The sequence below is a fragment of the Poecilia reticulata genome, chromosome 8 (assembly GCF_904066995.2).
Source record: "Poecilia reticulata chromosome 8, P_reticulata-male-v2, whole genome shotgun sequence".
In the NCBI taxonomy this organism is placed as follows: Eukaryota; Metazoa; Chordata; class Actinopteri; order Cyprinodontiformes; family Poeciliidae; genus Poecilia; species Poecilia reticulata.
In genome coordinates, this window is record NC_088837.1 from 20,259,017 (window position 1) to 20,280,726 (window position 21,710).

Genomic DNA, 21,710 nt, shown 5'->3' on the forward strand with positions numbered 1-21,710 from the left:
CCGCCTCCTCTTCCTCCCATTCTTCATCTATAATCTCCCTCTCATACTGAACATTTGGTGAGAGCCTAGCGCCTGTTTGCCAAGGCTGGCAGTCATGCCTAGTTATTTCACCCCTCAACCTTTTTCAGATTCTCAGCAGGCTGGAAAGTGCTAGAAGCATGGGACGGAGAAATAGGCAGTTGAGTGGAAGAAAAAAAAAAGAGGTGTCCTGTCTTTCTTTCTTTCTCAGCTTCCCAAACTCCCACTTCGACTGTACTTTGACAGTGACAGAAAGATCAGAGCTGTCATGGTGGATGATGTTTTTTGCACATTTCTGTCACTCATTGTACCTCTGTCAAAAGAAAGGCAGAAGCAGAGAGACAGAAAGGGCGGCTTTGAAATGAATGTCAAGTTCTTCTTAAATAGAATAAAAGGCTCCTTTAAAAAAAAAGAAATTCACGGAAATGTGTGCTGTAATTAAAATGTGTCTAATGAATACACATCTAATGAACTCCACAAAACTAGTTCAGATTGCAGCCGTTGTAGTTTCGACCCCTTTTTGTTAAATCAGATATGTTCATCACGTTCAGCGAACCAATGTCTGCCTTACAATTTATAAATAATATACAGCAAGTTCAGGTTATTTCAAATTAATTGTGCATCAGACAAGAATATTAGACTGGTATTCAATAAGGGCATTGTGTGGGAATCGGTGACTACCCCTGTTTTATTTTAGCCCTCCCTGTGGACAGCTTTGGGTCAACTGTTGGGGTGAGCACATCACCTAAAAGTGCAATTCTGATTTGGTTGTTGCAGCGCAGGACCAGCTTTTCGCTGTCTTGTTTCATAGCTGGTGAGTCATGAGTTACATAATTTTTTTTTTTCTTTTTTAAACATATGAGTTATTCATTCTCCTGGTTTTTGTGCTAGAATGTCTTGGATAAAAGGCCACTTGGAGAGCATCAGCATCACCTGGGAGCTGAATGTTGACCGTTAGGCGGAGGGCAGCACCTTTACTCCCTCTGCAATATGTCAGACTTCCATGTGCGCTGTATTCTTTTAACATTTACCCTTCACTGTGGCGTACGATAGGTTAGCACGCGTCACTTCGGTGGGATGTCAGTCCAAAAGCATGTCACAGTGGGAAAGGTAATATTTGCAGAATGCCAGATTTGACGCTCATTTTCGAGTGAGCAAACTGAAGAAAACAACCTACCTAGAAATCCATAGTGATGGATTCAATAATGACCCTTTTCTTATTTTTCTTTTTCTCACATGTGAATATGTCTGTTATATATGTGTGTCTTCCATATAGAAATAACTCCACCGTATTTTCATGTAGCAAAGACGGCTATATCTTAGGGAAGCGGGATGGAAATGGCCTTGGCCCAGATTTTCTTGACAGTGCTGTGAACACAGAAAGGCTGTTCTGGCCATTTCCTCCATATATGGCATGCATTCATCTCTGGGGTGCTCGAATAAAGAGCAGAAACATAGTGGTAACATTATCACCATATGACAGCACAGTTCTCCAGCAGAGAGGAGCTGTACAAACTGCTGGCAAACATCCAACCGCGTTTCAGTGAGTTTGTACTGCCCCCTTCCGGCTATTTTGGGTTAACGCAGGCAAAAACAGAGAAATCTTCAGAGAATAAAAAAGTGTTGAAAACGGGAAAAAAATAAAATAAAATTAATTAATGCAAACTGACTGCAATTAATAGGCATGAAGTATTTCAAAGGTTTTGCTTTATTGAATGCCAAATGTTGCACAACATATATTTTTCTTGATATATTTTCTTATTAAATAGGAAATAAAATTAATAAATAAATAATTAGATGCATTTAATTATTATTTAAGTGTTCCAAGTAATTAAATACAGACATAAATTTAGAATGTGAAACTAAATAATTAAAATTCCAGTAGTTAATTATTTCTTGCACGGTGTGCCTCAAAGGATTATTTAAAATGTCACAGCATTTGATTGGTTGAACTGTGTAGCAAGTCAATTTCAGACAAATTATATTAACAAGAACTCATCATTCATTGAGGTCCATGTTAGACTGATACACAAAATAAATGCAGGAAGCTTGAGAAGATATACATATAATAAATATGGGAGTAATATAGTTGCCTTTTTAAGAATACATGTTTATTGACAACATATTTATTCATTATATACTTGATAACTACAATTAATGTTTTACTGATTGATTTAGAAACAAAATTTTATAATCAAATACTTAATACATTAAGCAAAATATCTATTTAGTAATTGAATTGTGGTGTTTTGGAGACTTCCAGTGCTTTATGCCTCATCAAAACTGGACATTATCGCAATATTTACACGTCTATCTCTTTTTTTCTTAACCTCAGGGCCAGGCAGACCTGCTGAAGCATGCAAAAAGTGAGGCACTGGACACTTTGCGCCAGATCCACTGTGCAGCTCAGTCCTGCGGTCTCAGTAAAAACGGAGCGGCTTCCCCGCAGCTTCCTCACCATCCTCCTCAGCAGCCACCACAAGTACAGCAACAGCCTCCGACCAAGCTCCACCCACAGTCTCTGCTGCTCCACCCACCCCACGTTCCTCTGCAGCCCCAGACGTCACCCCAGTCGTACCTCCACACCCATCAACAGCAATACTCCCAGCTGCATTCCCAGTCGTTTCCTTTCCCTCCCATCCAAACTGTTTTAAAACCGCCTGCCTACCCACATCCTCCACCCTTGCCCACAAATCAGCTCCAGTCACAAAGCCAGCAGCAGAGGGCGGCAGGACCTCTCGATATCATCCCAGAGAGAGAGAAAGAGATGGTCAGCGACGGTCCTGCAGGACCCTGCTGACTAGCAGCCTGCGCCCACAGCGAGTCCCACCCAAAGAGAGACAAAGAGATGGAGAAGCAGAAGGATGTTGAAGGAAAACAGGAGGCTAATAAGGAAGGCGAGGTAAAGGATGTCGCAGAGAGACCTAAAGAGGTGATGACGGTGAAAAGGAGTCACCGTGTTCGAAGCGAAACACAAGTCTGAAAATACGGATGAAGACAGATGTAACAGTCCAGTCATACATTTCTGAACAGGATGCTTGTTCTCTCAATTTTGAGCATTAGCCATTTCAGCAAGAAATTCAAAATGTATTTGTCTTCTATCTTGCAAGAAGTAAAAAAAAAAAAAAAAAACGGAGGGAGAAGCAAGGGATGATGGGAGGAATATTTCAGGCTTGTGTTTCTAGTTAGAAAAGTACATTAAAGGCAAATTGATGACAAAGGTATCCCTGTCTCTCTCTGGGCACTGCTAGTAACATGCAAATCCACAACGTACACTGGCTCTGTGGGTGCAGGCTTTACCTCACATCAGTGTTTTACGCCACAAATATGCCTTTTTTTCTTTTCTTTTCTTTTTTTCCATTTCAGAGGCACTTTACCACGTCTTTGAGCTTTTATTTGGTCACATTCACACTTCTCTCCCAATGTTTTAGTTGTAATGCTCAGCTCAAACCCTCGCTCCTTTCCCGTAACGAGGGTGCAGATTTCATTTTAAATGCACAAATTAGAGCAGCTCTGCTAGGCTGGGCACTGTAGGAGTCACAAATGACCTTTTTAGCACAAACCAGGGAGCATTAGAGTTAGTATGCAGTAAAAAATCTGCATTTGTTCAGTGTTCATTTATTTATGCTTTTTTTTTTAAGCTGCTGTCAGCCTCCATCAGGTCCTTCTCTTGGGTTTGTGTGTTCAGGTTTGAGTTCATTCTTGGGATACTCACCATAGGATTTTCTTGTCTCCTACCCAGGGGCTCTGCGTATGATGTTATGTGAGTTGATGTTTTGGTCCCCAGGGTGGAGCTAACCCACATCCTTCAGTGGTGGAGCTCAGCATTCAGTCACAACTGGAATATTTGACCCTCCCTTTTAGAAGCGAAAGGTCAAAATCACCATGGTACTGCTGTCTGTGGAATAACACAGTGACTATATAGATGTAAACTCTATGTAAAATGTATGAAGGGAACATATATTGCTATAATTCTCAGACATTATTGATTGATATTCTTCTTGTTGTAAGTTTTATTGATATTCAGAGTCTTTTTTTAACATTACTTCCACATGTACAGTGCTTTGACACCTGTTGTTCTGTGGATCAGATCAAGAGAACCAGTGCGTTTGGGACTGAAATGACGGGCCACGGGTTAGTGCCACAACACAAAGGGTAAATGACGACATGACAGTGAGAGTGTGCAAAACTGTAAGAGCTCCTTTGAGTTGCCCATTAAAACTGGCTTCATTGGTTATTCTGTCTCCTCTTGTTCATTTCTATCTAATAAGACATAGATACACTATAAAAAATGTTTTTATTAATATAACAAAATATGCAAAAGACTTTTGGCATGCTTTCAGACTGAAGTATTTATATTATGGTAAATATTTCCATTTTGCCCTCATAAACTGGGTTTAAGAAATTGTTCTGATTGGTAGGCGGTTTTCTTAAGTTATACATACTTTTTTTCTAAATATGTATAGACACGGTTGTTTGAACCGCCCTCTACAACACTTCTCTAAAGATGGCTGAAGAAGTACTTTGGCTTTGTTTGTTGGTTTGGGGTCTTTTTAAATTGTAATTTGTCTATTCAAAGAACCACACTAATATGCTAAACCTCAAACAAATAAACAAACATAACAACAAAAAGCACAAAGCTGGGCATATTCAGCTTTGTGATGAATATATGAGCACAGATGCATCACTCTTACCAATATCTCAATGTAAATTGTGGAGAACAAGGCAGATGACTATTTGTGAGGTTAAATATCAAGAGGGATTTCCATCTTGTTGCGCTCATAGGTCCAGAAATGACGTCCGGATTTCCCGAAAAGATTTTGTCCGTCTCTCCATGTCTAATACCCGAGGCAATTCTGAGAGCCATTCCTTGAATTGTAGGAACAGCTTCCGATTTCCACTACCTTAACATCAATTTCTTAGCAATTATTAATATGAGAGTCATTTGAATCAACAAAGAGACAATGATTTTCAAAACCTGGCATCAGGTTTAAACTCACAGCTGCAAATAAAGAGACAGTTGTTCAATTTATATTTGCAGATCAGAACTGTAATATCCTGATCTGTACCACAAGACCATAAAAGCTAAAGTTACCAAATAAACAAAGTTAGACACGCACCTAGAAACATATTTATTTTCTTCAACACTGTGATATATACTTTGGATAATTACTTAAACATATAATTCCAATAATTATATGTTGGAATTATATGAAGATGACTATGTTGAATACAATCTAATCTAATCAGTGACCTACCCAAATTCTTCATTGATTGTTTCTGATGCACTATGATGCAACGTTAATAGACCTGATCTAAAATTATGTTCTTATTGATTCAAATCTATTCTTCTTCCATGAAAGGGTTTGTATGTTTAAAGCAGTGCTTCCTGTTGTCCATAAGATGGCAATAAACATTAGCTAAATGGATGTACAAATGAGTCGCTGCTTCCAAGTTGTTGTCCTGAAGTTTTGACATGAAATGTGTATGTTGATTGTTAAGAACTAGTTTCTCCTGTATATAGACCCTTAGATAGCCCCACCTAAACTTTTGGATGTTTGGATGTTTTTAGTTAAGCGAGTTTCAAGAAGATGCTCTTTGAAGCAGCAAAAAATACCAAGACTTTTGATGTGTCACTATAGACCTTTAGTATGAGAAATCACAGCACACAGAGCTATGCTCATTAGCATGCCCTTTCAAAGCTTGTTAGTTTCCTTATGTATTTGGGTTGTATTTTTTATCTTTAATTTATTTTTTTGCTTTTCTGGACACAATAGTTTCCGTCTTTGGCTACTCATAGTAATGGCATGTGTTAATAAACCCTCCCGATGCAGCCACAAAGGCATACCTGTAGTTCATCAAATCTCTGTGGAGATGATCTCTAATAGGGCTCTAATTAACAGTCACGAGCGTGGCAGCAAACTTTAAATGAGCAGAAATAAAAGGTTGGTGTTTTTTTGTCTGATTGTGGCTGGCCTGAATGACGCCCAAAGCACCGACAATGTGGACACAGTAGAACAATATAAAAGAGACTTCCTCCTGTGGGACATAAGAAGATCAGATTATAACCCCATTACACCAGAGTGAAGATGACATGGTACACCACCAACTTCCACAACATTGCTGGGATGGACACATCTAACAGGGTAAGACCTTTCAGGGTAAGCCTTTGTACAAAGTTTAGTGATTACATGTTGATGCTCTGAAGAATTCAGATTTTAGTTCAACATGACCACAGAATGTGAAGAAAGGATTTAACATAGTAAGTCAGTCCTTTTGTCAAGTGACAATGCAGATTCTTCTAATTTATGCTTTTTTTAAAAAAATTATTATTATTTCTTCATCAGATCTCTTATAGACGAATAACTTCATTTTAAAGTGGCATTTTATTCATGATTAAATCCAGAAATAAAAGTAAAATCTATCAGATAATGAATATTAAATCATAAACGTGATGCAACCTGGCAAAAATTAAAATAAATTGCCGAATTAAAAAAAAAAAAAAAACATACGCAAAGAATAAGAAGAAAAATCTCTAATTGGTTTTTAAAAAGGTTGGTTTCCAAATGTGAGGGTTTTATTAAATGACTCACCAGCAGCTTTGATTTTAATTAAAAGAACCATCGGAAGAATGATGGAATCTGAATATTTTTACAGCTCAGCCATTAGTAGCAATAAAATAAAACCTTAGTAACAATTCTAAAAATTAATATTTAGCAATTTAGTGTCTTTAAAATCTTCATGTTCACAGATGAATTTGGTTAAACCTGCAGCTGAGCTATGCTTTTCTTGGAAGATTCAGAAAACAGAGAGCACTGAAGTTGTAAAAAAAAATTCTCTCTTGAACTAAAGCAGAGACTGCTGAACTCTTAGATTGATCTTTAGATGATAAGATAGATTTTTTTTTTTTAATTTTTAATGATTTTTGACTTGGTGTGAAAAATTAATTGCAAGTTTGAGTTGTGAGTTTCTCTCTCTGAAGGCCTGTGCCAATAAGTAAAACTTAAATTTAGCTACTCTTCCATCCATGACTTGATATTCACTACAATATTTATGTTCATCAGCTGGTTATTATAGGAGATATGGCAGCTCAGAGTTGTGTTTCATTGTTATATAATTTCTATTGCCCAAACTAAAACAGCATTGGAGTGGTCCTCTGCTATCCGTTGATCAAAACACTGACAGTTCAACATTTTCTTGTTCAGTCTGTTCCAGTATCTGAACATGTTAAACAAAACTCATTGCATGTAGATGCTCAGTATGAGCTACATGTTTTTCTGAACAAATGCATTCCAAAGCTACTTTTCTTCCCCGAACAGAAGACTCTGGCGTTCATGTTGATACTGCTGCTTGCTCAGCTGGGATGTAGCGCGCAGAGTGTGTCTGAGTGCTGCAGACAGCCAGCGCAGTCCTGTCGCCTGCAGGTCCTGCTGTGTCGTTCTGGCAACAAGAGCATAGGGGGAACCATCGCAGGAGACGCAGCCGCTGGAATCCTCACCCTGGGCAAACGGAATGAGGATGAGCTGCATTTGCAGAGCAGACTCCATCAGCTTCTTCATGGCCGCAAGAACCAAGCAGCTGGGATACTGACTATGGGGAAGAGGACTGCAGAGAGGGACAGGGAGCAATAAACAGACTGAGTCTGTCAAAAAATAATAATAATAACACCATTGTAACACTTTTGCCTGTGTAAACAATGTTCATACAATGTTTATAGAAAATGACATATATATATATATATATATATATATATATATATATATATATATATATATATATATATATATATATATATATAAAAATGGAAAACAATCAAATGATGTTCTTTAAAATGTCTTTTCGAAAAAAAAATGTCATAGAGATTAAGAAATCTGTGGTGACGTAATTTGAAGTTTAAAGCTGATGACATTGTCTTTAATAAAGTATTGAAAACAAAAAATAACTTGTCAATATGTTGGTTCGCAAGAGCCACTTATACGGTGCAGATAGAAAATGACTATTTATCATTCACTGAACTACGATTTTGAGTATACCAGGAAATCTTTATTTAATTTTTTTTAATTATTTCTCATCCTTGCAGAAGAAGGTTGTTTTTCTCTTGTTTCTCCTGTGGACCACATAAAAGACAGAGAATGAAGATTAAGAAGAGGAACAACACATTAAAGACTATATTAAACAACATGGGGCTATAAAAGGAAAGAAACAATAAAACCAGAAGTGCAGTGGCCAAAGACATGTTTCAGAGTAGATTTAATAGAAACTGTAGGCCAGACTGTAGTTTTTTACAAAAATGTTCTCAAGGATGTACTTACCTGTGTTCATGTACTTATAGACTCTACTTTTCTGTGCGGTGCGTGGGTGTGCCATAGAAATTGTAATGGAGACTGCAGAATCCTTCAACTAGCTGAAAATGAATTATTTTAGCTGTAAACATTTATTTCTGTTACAGAAAGTGACCTGACTGCTTTTTTTTTTTTTTTTACTTTCTTTAATTGTGCATGCCTATCTGGTCAAACACATGGGAGGAAAGATTCCCTGTGGCGACTCAGAAAAAGTCTCATTACTTTCTGTGTTTCAGAGTATCCACAGCAACCAGCAGCTCGAGATGGAGCTCTGACCTAGTGGTTTTACGCTGCACAAGTACAATTATTTGATGAGCTGAAGAGAAAAGCATTGAGAAGTCTCTTTTTACATCTCAGTGAGGAGCTCGTGACAGGAATCAATGTGAAGGTGAGAAAACTGGAAGATCAGGAGAATGAAGCTAATTTCTGTTAACTCCTTTGAGGAAAGATAAGTAGGAGGAGACAAGGGGGGTTTTTTTTAGAGAAGGAAAGAGATGTGCAATGAGCTCACGGTGTGTGGAGTGGAGAAATGACTGAGGCTCCCATGATGGGAGGGGACTCAGAGATGGCAGGAACTATGCTTTGTGGAGTCGAGACTGACAGAACAGTTGAGGATATGGCAACACTGAGCAATGTGCAGCTGAACCTGAAAAATCTTGATTCAGTTCTGGGAGAAAACCTTTGGGAGAACAGCAACTATCCTCATCTTCTCAAAACAGATCAGGCTTATCTGAAAATCTCTGCTTTTGATTTCTGCATCCAACAAAAGAACTTTATACCAAGGCGCAGCACTTCAGCTCTTATGGATTAGTGACAAACTACTAGAAGCTGAAAGTCTCCTTTTAAAAGCTAAAGATGCCTGTGATGAAGGGCCTCCTTGCTCCACAGAATACCTTTTTGGACAGCATTGCAAACCACTTCGATGGAACCCGTAAGTACTTTAAAAAAGATGTTTTACCTTTTTTTTTTTTTTTTTTATCAAACACTGATCAAGAATAGCCCAGTGTCTCATTTGTTAGCCCAAATCAGGTTTGTGGGGCAAAATACTCAGTTCCACGTAGAGCAGAACAGAGTATTTCTGCTCTATGCAGAAATACTTGTTTTGTTTGCTAGATTGTGAAGCACATTAACATACAAAATGTGTATTGTCATTGGTGAAATCCTTTTATTTTTAAACCAATAACATAAATGTGAAATTATTTTTTAAGGATTTCTTTTGGACAAATCTGTAAAAAAAAAAAATAAAAAATAATTCACAACTTAATCTGTGAAAAATGCTGTGGTTGTTTCCACCTGGATAAAAATAAGTATCCTTTCTTTTCAGGAATGCTTAAACATAAAAGGCCAACATAAAAAAGAACATGCAGTACTCTACATGTATATGAAATGCTAAAAAGATTTATTAATTTATTTTTGGGTTAGGTAACTCAATCTTAATATCAATATAAACCTTTATTTAACCAAGATAACATATTAAAAGTCTTGTATACAAAATATTCATGGTAAGTGGCAGTAGCACAATTAGTCATCACAAATCCAGCTATCTTTGAGTGAATTGTCCTTTTTACTTTTAGAGTATAGATAATAGGAATACAGAAAAAAAACACTCTTAATTTTAAGTGTCCATTCCAGTACATGAACACAACTTAATGTAAAAGTGGGGAATAGTAAAAGAAAACGGCGTTTTGCAAAATACAATTTCTCCCTTTACCTTACAAGCTAAAGGCAGGAAAACGGATGAAACGATGTACATTTTATGGCTCATGTGGTTCAAAACAGATGCTTTGTTTTAGATTTACTGGACAAAACCTGTTGATCTCCATCAAGTAACATAATAATCTTGCATTTGTCCAACCAACAGACATTTGTGACAGTGACCGTTCAAGGGGCCAGTCAGTTTTCAGCATCAGCTGTCAGTTCATTAGATTAGAAAGAGCTTCAGCAACAAACACGGCCAAGTCTATGAATCATCTTGAACTTGTCTTGACTGAAACGTGAGCAGCGGCCATTGAAAACGCCTAGCAAACAGGAATGGAGACACTATCCACATGATCCTGTTATGAAACCAGGGAGATTGATTAAAATGAATTATGTAGTGGTGGGGAGCTCATCAGATATCATCTGAGGTCTTGCTCAGTGAACCTTTTTGAAAGTTGGAAACTCACCTAAATTATTAATCAGATCACCCACCACCACAAAATGTAGAAAACAGAACTGATGTTTGAATTAACTTTTTCAGCTTCTGTCATTGATATCTGATTCTTCATGGACACTCCTTCCTGACCTGATTCTGTATTTCATAATTTTCACACCTTAATCTTTGCTGGGCTACAGGAGCTGGTGCCAGTGGTTAACATGCGAGGTGCGTTCCTAAATCGTCATTTTAAAGAATTGGAAAGGCTCTTTGTTGACCACAACTCAACGCCACTCAGATTTCGGTTTTGCATTTTTGCTGTCAACATTATTAATTAATCTGTTCAGCGGAGGGGAAAAGGGCAGTTTTAATCAAAGAGATAATATTCTGGATGATACTTATACATTTTACTTCAAAGAATCTTTGAATTTCTGACTGTAGGCAAAGGAAGAAAGTAAAGGTTATTAAAAGCACACAGATTTAAATTGAAGATAATTACAAATTAACAATTTTTTAAAGTTACTTTTCCACAGTGAAATAATGCAAAGGATGCGTGCTGCTAGATGTGTAGATGTTTTCACTAAAGTATGTGGAGATGAAGTCATAAAGCTAATACAAGATCTTTCTGGTTTTGTGTTGCCATGGGGATTTCTGAGCGAGAAAAGAAGAAAAACATATGGCAATTGTGCAGTTTTACAAGAATTTAGTTCTGGGACACAAATTGAATCAGGCAAGCGCGCTGAACGCAACAGCCAATTAGAAATATGTGAAAGATTTTTACCTTCCTTGATGTATTATTTCTTAGATAAACATACACAATTATGCCATTGAATGACGAGTGAACTGTCTGCTTTGTTTTCAGCAGAAGAATACAAATCTCTGACATTCAAGCCAGCATTTGTTCCATGCTGTCCTTGGAGCTACGTTATTGTTTAAAAGTTTTCTTCAGCAAACAAAGAAGGTTTAAAAATGCTGTTAGCTTATATTCAAAGCCTCACCTGAAAAAGGACGCCTTACTCATTATTTGTACAGAAATAGAAAGGAGACATGTACCTATTAGTGTGCTTTATTGAATTAAGAACAGATTATCACTAACAATTTCTTCCATAATGCTTTTCAAATATTAATCACCAGCTGGTGTATTAAATCAATATAAATTGCTCTTACAAACATTTCAGTACAAGCTTCTCTAGCTCATTGTTAGGCTGTAGAGAAAAACAATATTTGGCATAACAATTAAAAGGTAGTGGAAATTAATACTGATACTATTATTATTCTGATATTATTTTGAATAATATATTTAATTAAATAGGAACATTTTGTCTTCTTTTGTTCAGACTTTGCATTAGTGGCTTCTAGAGCAGTAGCTTACATAATCTTATTGTGCAAAGGTATCAGTCAGGAGAAGTACAATAAATTCCCACATCATTCTACATTTGCCGTAGCACAATAAAGACAGTTATGTATGAATGGAGAAAAAACTTCAAAGAGTTACAAGAAGCCATCCTTTGGCTTTTCTGCATGAGACCTTTAGACAACTACTTTTCTGTCTTCCTGTGATGGCAAGCTGTGCTATTGCTTGCCGTAACATAAAACTAGGAACAGCTTTCAGGTATCTAGTCTTTCTTACCAGTGATATTTTTCCAAAAAAGTTGTCTGGCAGTATCTGTGCTGCTGCTTTAAAAGAGGGAATGGTGAAATAATTCCTCTTTCTGTTGAGCTCTAATGTTGTTTTTCAACCTCTAATCTCTGCCATTTGTCTTTTTGACTTTTTCACAGACAGCAACTTTCTTCTGGGAAACGCCAGGGGTCGATATGATTACCGGATCGTCTATTGTTCGGATGGTTTTTGTGAGCTGACTGGTTTTGTTCGGACGGAGGTCATGCAAAAAACCTGCACCTGCACCTTCCTTCATGGGGCAGAGACCAGTGACGGTGTAATGGAGCAGGTGCACAAAGCTCTGGAGAGTCAGCAGGAGTATCAGGGAGAGATCTGCTTTTACAGGAAAAATGGTAAGAAAAAAAAATGCTGTTTCTTCTGCTAACGTCATTGTTCATCTACTTATATTTAGCCATCAAGTGAACATTTTAGTCTTTGTCTAATATCTCTCTGTAACTCTTTGGTACTCAAAGGAAATCAGTTCTGGTGTCTCCTGGATATTGTTCCAATTAAAAACGAGAAGGGCGAGGTGGTTCTGTTTCTGCTATCCTTTAAGGATGTCAGCGAATCTTACGGGAAAAGCCATCACTACATTCATGAAGACGGTGAGCCCTTACTGCATGCTTCTAGAAGCTCTGTTCTCAGTGATTCGAAATGATCTCTAAAATTGTTAACATGGTTTTTCATTGGCTTGATTTTACCTAAAACTATATGGAAATGACTAATCCAACTAATTTTGCAGTTGTCTTTGATTTTTCAGAGGCCCCTCGAGAAAAACGAAAAAGCAGTCGATCATATTTTATTCGGACTCAAGACAGGGGGAGAAGTGTTCTGCACTGCCTGAGTAGCCTGTTCACAAAGAGAGGCAAGAGGAAACTGACCGATGTGAGTTCAGAACTCTGTCTCAACTTTCCATCAACATGATGGAAAACAACCAGAGACTAAGAAAATTTATGTACATTTTAATGTTGCTCTGAATACTTTCTTCATTGTTCCTCAAGAGCCCAGTACAGATTAAACTTGTTTATAGAATGACTTTTATTTTTCTGAGTGTAATTGAGGGCATTAGAGATGTGGAGTTCAAGATGTCGTGTCATGTGGCATTTTCAGAGCATGTTCCAGAAACCCTGCGTACCTGAGTACAAGGTGGCCTCTGTGAAGAAGTCCCGTTTCATTCTGCTGCATTACAGCATTTTCAAGGCCATGTGGGACTGGCTGATTCTGCTGGCAACTTTCTACGTCGCTGTCACTGTTCCTTTCAACGTCTGCTTTGTCAGTCACAGCGAAGGTGGCGATCGTCTCTCACTTGTCACTCGCAGCACCACATGGAGTGACATAGCTGTGGAGATGCTCTTCATAGCTGGTACGATTTCTGTGCATTGACTTCAAATGTTGGATTTAGTGGAGAAAATGTTTAAGCGTTTCAAACCTGTTGACCATCATATTGAAACCCAAGTAACATTAGGAAAAGACAAGAGCAGTAAGTTTAAACCACAGCTGTTTCCTTGGTGATGGCTGGCACATGACTACCTCCCACCATTTCTCACCCACTCAGCGTCAATGTTGCCCTAGGTTATAAATCATAATTAGATTTCTCTCACTTCGTCCCAGTTCTTCTTCAATGGAAGTGCCATAACACGTCTGTCACACAACCTCTTGACAAGTTTGTCTTTAAAGAGTCAGTCGTACAAAATTAGCTCACCCGCTACCTCGTGCATTTCCCTCCTATGCAAGTCTCTGGAGCAAGTCTTCAATCATTGTGCATTTTCTCTCTGTTTCATGTTATGTTTCTGTAACTTTTGCAGATATTATTCTGAATTTTCGCACCACATACGTCAGCCAGTCAGGTCAGGTAGTGTATGACACCCGATCCATCTGCCTACATTACTTCACTACCTGGTTCTTTGTGGATCTGATTGCGGCCCTGCCATTTGACCTTCTCTATGCTTTCAACATCTCAGTGGTAAGACGGTCACGATAATGCCAAGAATGTCATGTTTCTTTGTTTAATATTTTTTGGCTAGTTTCTTTTTTTTTTTGGTATACCTGGGAAAGTTTTAAAATATAGCAATATTTTATGTCTGCATCATAATCTCACACTGAAAATGTTTGGAAAGTGAGATGGGTCATTCGCTATCCCTTGCACAAAAACACAATCTAATATTCATGTGACCAAGTTAAAGTCACAGCACAGATAAGCAAATTCTGGGTGTTTGTGTCAGTGAAATGAATTTTTCTGGCATTGTTAAGCCAGAAAAACAAGTGCCAACAAGTTTGTCCACTTCCATACCTCAAATTTTGCCCATTTTTCTTGGTACTCTTCTTTTTCCCACTGTTTTATGTTCTCATTAACTTTTTCCAGTTTCTAACAAACAAAATCATCTGTTTAGCTTAAAACATAAAAAAGCAGAAAAATGTAGAACCCTTTAATGCATGTTTTGTTTTCCCACATTCAGACCTCACTGGTGCACCTTCTAAAGACGGTTCGTCTGCTGCGCTTGCTTCGGCTCTTGCAAAAACTGGATCGCTACTCCCAGTACAGCGCAGTGGTCCTTACACTGCTCATGTCTGTGTTTGCCCTGCTGGCTCACTGGATGGCTTGCATCTGGTACATCATTGGACGCAAGGAGATTGAAAGTAGTGATCTTGTTACCTGGGATATAGGTGAGTTCAGCTAGTCACGACAGTCTCCTTTAATCAGAAGATACTTCTTGTTTGTTGTTTGAACATCTTGAGTCGTGACTTAATGCTTTAATGCCTCTGACTTTCCTCCTTAGCCCAGAGGAAGTCTAGGTTACAGAATGTCCAGATTGTATGACCAATTTGACCAATTCGAAATATCTGTCCGCTCAAGCACAATAAATCAATAAAACATGAACAATGTTAGTGTTACACTTTATTTTCTTCCTCCTGAGGGATTAACAATATGTACCCATACCATCAGGGTGGCTTCAGGATTTGGGTAAGCGTCTGGAGACACCATATATCAACAGAACCACAGGCGGACCCTCCATCCCCAGCGCCTACATTGCCGCCCTCTACTTCACTCTCAGTAGCCTCACCAGCGTTGGTTTTGGCAATGTGTGTGCCAACACGGATGCAGAGAAAATCTTCTCCATTTGCATTATGCTGATTGGTGGTGAGTTTAAAACCATGAACAGGAATTTTCCATATGGGTTAAATTTTCTAAGCCCACCTTTACCATTTCATCCACCGTCAGCTCTGATGCACGCCGTGGTCTTTGGTAACGTAACGGCCATCATCCAGCGCATGTACTCACGGCGCTCGCTCTACCACACCCGCATGAAGGACCTCAAAGACTTCATCCGTGTGCATCGACTCCCTCAGCAGCTGAAGCAGAGAATGCTGGAGTATTTTCAAGCCACATGGTCAGTCAACAATGGCATAAACACAAATGAGGTAAGTGAGGAACAAAGGAAAAAAATATCTTTACATTAATTCTTCTAGGGTACAAGACTTATTAGTAAAATTAATATTGTGCTCGTAATTAGATCTTGTATGTATTTTTTATGAAATAACTTGTTCATTTTTGTTCAGTAATTGAAACACAAATTAAGTTTCAGCATTTTGAGGCATATCAATCAGAACAATAAATTCTCTGTGGGTGTTTCTCCTTTCAGACATACAATCCTTTTAAATGTGGGACATTTTATATTCTCTGAAGTCCTATTCCATTTCCTTGAGTAGATGTCAGAATTTCAACGACAATGTTAGAATCCATTTTGAAGAAGTTGCCAGAACTGAAATGGGGAGAATACTCATTAACACACCCACCATCACCTCTCTGGATAATTAATTCAGAGTTGAAAGCTATAGATGCAGCCACTGGTTTTAACAGGAAGTATTTTCGTATCAGCTTGATACATCATGAAAGTGCAGCAACATCTAAAACCTGGTTTGTGGCATTTAAAAATCAAAAGACATACATTTTTCAAAGTTTATTGAGTAGAGGTTGGCTGTTGTCTAAAATATTTAATAATACAAAGTTCTTTTTTGAAGAACCTTGTAATAAAATATTATTTTGTTAGTAGCTCATAAAATAGCAAAATACAACAGAAGAGCATCAATTCAATGCCTTTAAAGCCTTTAAATTTCATTGTCACATTGCTCTTATGGTTTAAAGTCCCTGTATTACTAAAATGTATATATTTTTACATTACATTATGTAAAACAATATAATATTTTACATAATATTCTAAAAGCAACCAAAACACGCTATAGAGTTTTAAAATTCATTTGTAAATGCTTTGATATTGGGAAGCCATTACAAATTGGCACATTTTTTAAGGTTATCTTTGTTTACCTCCTTCTTGTTTGCTCATGTTGATCCTTGGCTAAAATCGTGTATATCAAAATAATATGCTTACAGTAAAACTTAGTCAGTAACTTAATTCCTGAGGGTGAACTGCAGAATGCTGATTTACTTATAACAAAAGTCTCTTTTTTTTTTTCTCTCATTCGCTCTCAGCTGCTTCATGACTTCCCAGATGAACTGCGAGCAGATATCGCCATGCATCTGAACAAAGACATCCTGCAGCTGCCTGTGTTTGAGAGAGCCAGCAGAGGGTGTCTACGCTCTCTCTCCCTGCACATCAAGACTTCCTTCTGTGCACCGGGGGAGTACCTCATCCGCCATGGAGATGCCCTGCATGCCGATTATTTTGTCTGTTCCGGTTCCCTTGAAGTCTTGAAAGATGGTATGGTCCAAGCTATTCTGGGTGAGTGTGCACAAAGTGTGAAACGCTTCCAGCTGTTGACTCACATCTTCATCTAGTAGCAGCATCTTTTTGCAACTCCTCTCTCTGACTATCGCTACAGGCAAAGGTGACCTGATAGGGGCTGACCTGCCAGAGCACGATCAGGTGATCAAGACAAATGCAGACGTGAAGGCGCTCACCTACTGTGACTTGCAGTACATCAGTGTCAAGGCTTTAAGAGAGGTCCTCAGGCTGTATCCGGAGTACGGCAGTCGCTTCAGCTCTGACATCCACCACAACCTTACCTACAACCTGAGAGAGGGCAGTGAGCCTCATGTAAGACTTATCATTTTATGGTACCACAGAATTCATTTGAACAATTTTACTGACCTTATAAAAGAAATTAACTGGCTACTTCACCAGATACACCATGTTGAACATATGCTTAGACAAGGCAGATCTGAAGTCAAATGGGGGGCCCAACCGAGCACTAGGAAGGTGTCTGTGATGTGAATCTGTTGTTCCACCACCTCTCAAAGGTGCTCTGATGGATTAAGATGTGGTGGCGGCTGTAGAGATCATTATGGTACAGTAACCAAGAAACCACGAGGGGATGATTTGAGTTTGGTGACATGGTGGCTACTTTTTTCTGCAAGAAGTATCCACCAAAGGATGGATTCAGTATTGTGGGATGAAGAATGCATCACAACAATATTTGGGAGGGCTCGATATTTAAACAATTTTCTACTATGAGGTCCAAATGGGTCCAAATTGCTTCCATTGAACCTCAGTAAATCTTTTCCGCAACTTCTAAAAGCCTAACTGGAATGATTGGCTTGTTCATGATTGGCTGATTCACTGTTTATGTTAACAACCAACTGAAATAGATGTGCCTAATAATGTGATTGGTGAGTGTACATATTCACTGTGCATAATCACACTTTATAAATTAAGGAAAAATGTCTTAGTTTTTTGTTTGTTTGTTTGTTCTATCTGCAGGCAGTAAAGAGATGTACATGGACTCCCAGGCAGTCTTTGGTACGTGTTGAGATGCCTCCTCTTTACTTAGACGTTGAGATGCCTCCTCTTTACTTAGACAGAGCTGAGTCAGGCGTTTCTTTTATTAAAACTGAAAAAACACAAGGCACATTAATACAGTGTATGACTACCATTGTCAGTAGGTAAATAAAAATACATGTATTCTCTCTCTCTGACCTTTCAGAGGCCAGAGAGAGAGAAAAATAAAGTAACATTTTATCACAATGAGACTACCAGATATAGTCATTTTATGTGGGTGTTTTAAATATTTTAGATTCATGCTTTAGCTTATGTTTGCCAAATGGACACACAGTAAGCTCAACAGCAAAATGTAATGTGTTCTTTATCTCATAACACGTTAATAAAATGTAATTCTATTACATTATCACATGTAATATTGATAACATGTTAACATTTTGATAATAACATGAAGAACATGTCATGTTCTCAAACATATCCCTCAAACAACTTTGCAATTAACTTCATTGGCTTTCGATCTCTCTTCCAGCATCACGTCTCTTTGGATCACAAACTACCCGACGTCACTGAAGCAAATGATGAACATGCAGATGACATGAACCATTTGTGTCCGAGCAGAGTACAAGGTTCTGGAGGCACTCTTCAGTTTTCTCGTCTCAGCACTTTAGGACAGGAGCTCCACCACATCCAAACGCTCCACCCATGTCGGTCACCTGTTTCTCAACACCAAGGCTGTAGCATCTCTCCTCAGTCCTTTGCCAAGGAGGATCTCACTCTGTCACCTTCTGTCAGTCTGAAAAACGAATCCGGTTTAAGTCATCGGCCATCCAAGCTACTGCTTCCATCCTTCCCTTGTGTTAGTCCTCTTAACCTGAGCCCCAGGTGACTTTTTCCACCTTGTTTGCACTTGCTTGCACTTTGCTCTTTTTTACAATGATGTGATATTCATTTGCTTCATTGTCAGGGTCGTGGATGGGATTGAGGACAACAGTCACACATTTCAGTTCAACATAGAGCAGGATAAGACAAGGATTAATATGTCAGGTAACATTTTTTTTTTTAAGATGTTGACAATTTTTTTCAAGTTAATGAAAAAAAATGTTTGAAATTCTTCATCAACTGAATTTACATAAGATGTAAGATATTTTACATATTTCATTTCTTGTTTTGATATTTTTTTCCCCCCAATACATAAACTGCTTAGTTCATGTTAGGTAATTAATTAACATGTTCAGATTATTTTACCTAGTAAATATCGTAGACAATGTTATCACATGAACTCTATTTTCTTTTTTTATATTTTTTAGAAGAGTTACAAATGAATGCTAACCTTCTAATTGAGACAGAAGAAGTGAAACAGAACATGACCAAATTAAATAAAGAGGTGAGATTCAAACATAAATCTTGTTTCCCCCTATAAATGCAATACTTGATAGTTTTATTATGGGGCTTTAATCAACATCTGAGACATCTCTTTAACTTTTATTTTCTGTTCGCAGGTGAACAACTTAAATGAAGAAGTATCCAACCTGACTAAGGAGCTCCATGACATGATGCATTTTCTGCAGTCAAATATGCCTATGCCTCATCATGTCTCTCCTCCTGGTGTAACAAGATGTAAAAACTGGCAGCCTCATATCCCTTTAGATTCATATGGAAATGCACAGGACTGCAGTGGGATACCGTCCCACAACAGGACTCCCACGTTGCTGCTTTCATCAAGCTCTGTGTCTGCCTCTTTGCACCTATGCTGCTCTGACAGAGATGGAAAAACAGCTGATGGGCTGCAGAGTCAATACAGTCCATTTCAAACACCCAGAGCCACCCCAAACTCCCCTTACAATCACAGAGTTGTATCCCTCCTCGGCATTGATTCAGGCCCCAGCACCTTTCCAGTGATTTGTCAAAGCCAACGAGGAGTCTACAATACATCTAGTCCTATTAAAAATAACACTAATCCAGTAAATTGTGGACACTCTCATCCTACATTGAATTTTCTAACCAACTCACAAAGCCTCACCAATCCCCAGACGCCAGTTCATTCTCCGAGCAATCCCACTGGACAGGCACGGTATCGCACAGCCTTCAGCTCTCTGGCACCCTCAGGACCTTGCGCTTCACTGTCCACAGATCACAACAAGAGCCAGCAGAGCTCCACGAGACAAAACGACCCAGCGGGACCATGAGTGTTCTTTGCTGGGGCAGATTTCAAACAGAGAGTGTGGAGGATCACTCTACCACAACAGGACAGACAATTATGGAGCGAGTCAAAATGTATCAGAAGACTCACAACGATAATGACTTCTGTCTGTGTTACTTTGTCGAAATGACAAGTTTGTTTAAATGGTAAAGGATTGTTCTTTCCGAAATAATAAATTGCTATTTACCAACTGCTGCAGCCAAATATGATCTATTTGTAAAATAACTCTTTACAAGTTGTTGTGCATAAAGTAATGCCTAAAAATTTGAGACTGAAAATTTAGATACATCAATAAAACTATGGCAATAGAGACTGTACATGTAGTATTAGATAATTAATGTTTTTAATGATTTCATTAGTTGCACAGCAAGACATCAGTGAAAGCTGCATTATTTGCTGTTTCCACAGCAGCTGACATAATTTGCCCTTGAAATAATGCTAGATAAAGAGATGTAGCGCCTCTGTGTGGTCACAGAAACAAAATGCACAGACTATCATTCATGACAGCAGGAAAAACTGATTTGATAGAAAACCATGTTGTTTGTTTCTCTTTGGATCACAAACTACCCGACATCACTGAAGCAAATGATGAACATGCAGATGACATGAACCATTTGTGGCCGAGCAGAGGTTCTGGAGGCACTCTTCAGTTTTCTCATCTCAGCACTTTAGGACAGGAGCTCCACCACATCCAAACGCTCCACCCATGTCGGTTTATGTTAAAAAGAAAATACCCTCAACTGTATGACAATGTCAATACAGTTGAGGGTAAAACTAAGTACACGCGTGTTGCTTTGGGTTGATTTTAGTGGTAAGGAAGCAACAAGGCCTTATTTATGAAATTCATCTAATAAAATGATCAAGTTCTTCTATAAAGGCAGATCTTTACAGCAGATGGACCCACATGAAATGGACAATCACATTGCCAACAGAATAGCTAGAAATAAGCAACAAATTGATCAAAATCCTTGACTAAACCTAGATAAAATGCTCTAAGAGAGCGCTGTTAAAAATAGGTCAAATTTGAATCAACAGAAGAAATCCTAGAAGAAACTTGGTAAAAAAGTCCATAATTATGTAAAAAATAAAAGAAGAAGGATGAAGCCCTTTATATTCTCATTTTTAAATTTCAGTCCAATCTGCAGGGAACTAGTAAATAAATTGTGCTTAAACAATTCTAGCCATACTAAAATGAGGAACAATGCAATTTATTGTCAAAATATATTTATCACAACAATCACATTAATTATGATGAAGTTATCTAGTGATTTATCTAGTGATTCTGCTTAGATATCACCAAATACAACCTATTGCAAGTAGAGTTAGGAACCTTTAACGATCTTAATCTTCTGTTAACAAAAGAAACAGAAAAAAAAAACAGCTGTATTTGATGACTCTTGGTTCTTACTGATTGCAATTAGTTAATTCTAAAAGAGACAGTTCAGGACTAAAACATGAGAAGAATTCTTGAAAAAGTCTTCACATCTAAAAACGCATGGGAATTCTACTCAATTTTGGCTGTTTAGACATATTTTGACGTTTTTCTTTCTCTTTGGGTTTCAAATAAACTGAAATGAACACTTTATTTGAACCGAATGAAATAAATTAACTTTTTAATGAC

General features: G+C 38.0%; 3 protein-coding genes across 3 annotated transcripts in view; all 3 read left to right on the plus strand.

Moving 5' to 3' along the window:
- LOC103469405 (inactive phospholipase C-like protein 2) overlaps positions 1-4,255 on the plus strand; it is a 77,365-nt gene extending 73,110 nt beyond the window's left edge. The window contains exon 6 of the mRNA XM_081610173.1: positions 2,354-4,255. Within this exon, the coding sequence (XP_081466299.1) occupies positions 2,354-2,818 (465 nt within the window). The 3' untranslated portion in view covers positions 2,819-4,255. The remainder of the gene's footprint in view (positions 1-2,353) is intronic.
- A 95-nt stretch (positions 4,256-4,350) lies between these two features.
- On the plus strand, positions 4,351-7,737 carry hcrt (hypocretin (orexin) neuropeptide precursor). The gene is made up of 2 exons (XM_081610175.1): positions 4,351-6,164; positions 7,338-7,737. The coding sequence occupies exons 1-2, from the start codon at positions 6,108-6,110 to the stop codon at positions 7,647-7,649; spliced, it is 369 nt and encodes a 122-aa protein (XP_081466301.1). The 5' UTR covers positions 4,351-6,107; the 3' UTR covers positions 7,650-7,737.
- A 137-nt stretch (positions 7,738-7,874) lies between these two features.
- Positions 7,875-20,280, plus strand: kcnh4a (potassium voltage-gated channel, subfamily H (eag-related), member 4a). The gene is made up of 16 exons (XM_017306418.2): positions 7,875-9,291; positions 12,274-12,507; positions 12,628-12,759; positions 12,915-13,039; positions 13,265-13,517; positions 13,960-14,117; positions 14,611-14,818; positions 15,099-15,293; positions 15,375-15,574; positions 16,644-16,893; positions 16,994-17,208; positions 17,872-17,910; positions 18,419-18,771; positions 18,854-18,933; positions 19,197-19,273; positions 19,389-20,280. Exons 1-16 carry the CDS (start codon positions 9,216-9,218, stop codon positions 20,073-20,075), a joined length of 3,282 nt encoding a protein of 1,093 aa, XP_017161907.2. The 5' UTR covers positions 7,875-9,215; the 3' UTR covers positions 20,076-20,280.
- Positions 20,281-21,710: the final 1,430 nt, after the last annotated feature.

Coding starts and splice junctions, on each gene's coding strand:
- hcrt (XM_081610175.1), top strand. CDS start 6,108: ATGACATGGTACACCACCAACTTCCACAACATTGCTGGGATGGACACA. Junction 6,165..7,337: donor GGATGGACACATCTAACAGG/GTAAGACCTTTC, acceptor TTCCCCGAACAG/AAGACTCTGGCGTTCATGTT.
- kcnh4a (XM_017306418.2), top strand. CDS start 9,216: ATGCCTGTGATGAAGGGCCTCCTTGCTCCACAGAATACCTTTTTGGAC. Junction 12,508..12,627: donor CTGCTTTTACAGGAAAAATG/GTAAGAAAAAAA, acceptor TGGTACTCAAAG/GAAATCAGTTCTGGTGTCTC. Junction 18,934..19,196: donor GACAAGGATTAATATGTCAG/GTAACATTTTTT, acceptor TATATTTTTTAG/AAGAGTTACAAATGAATGCT.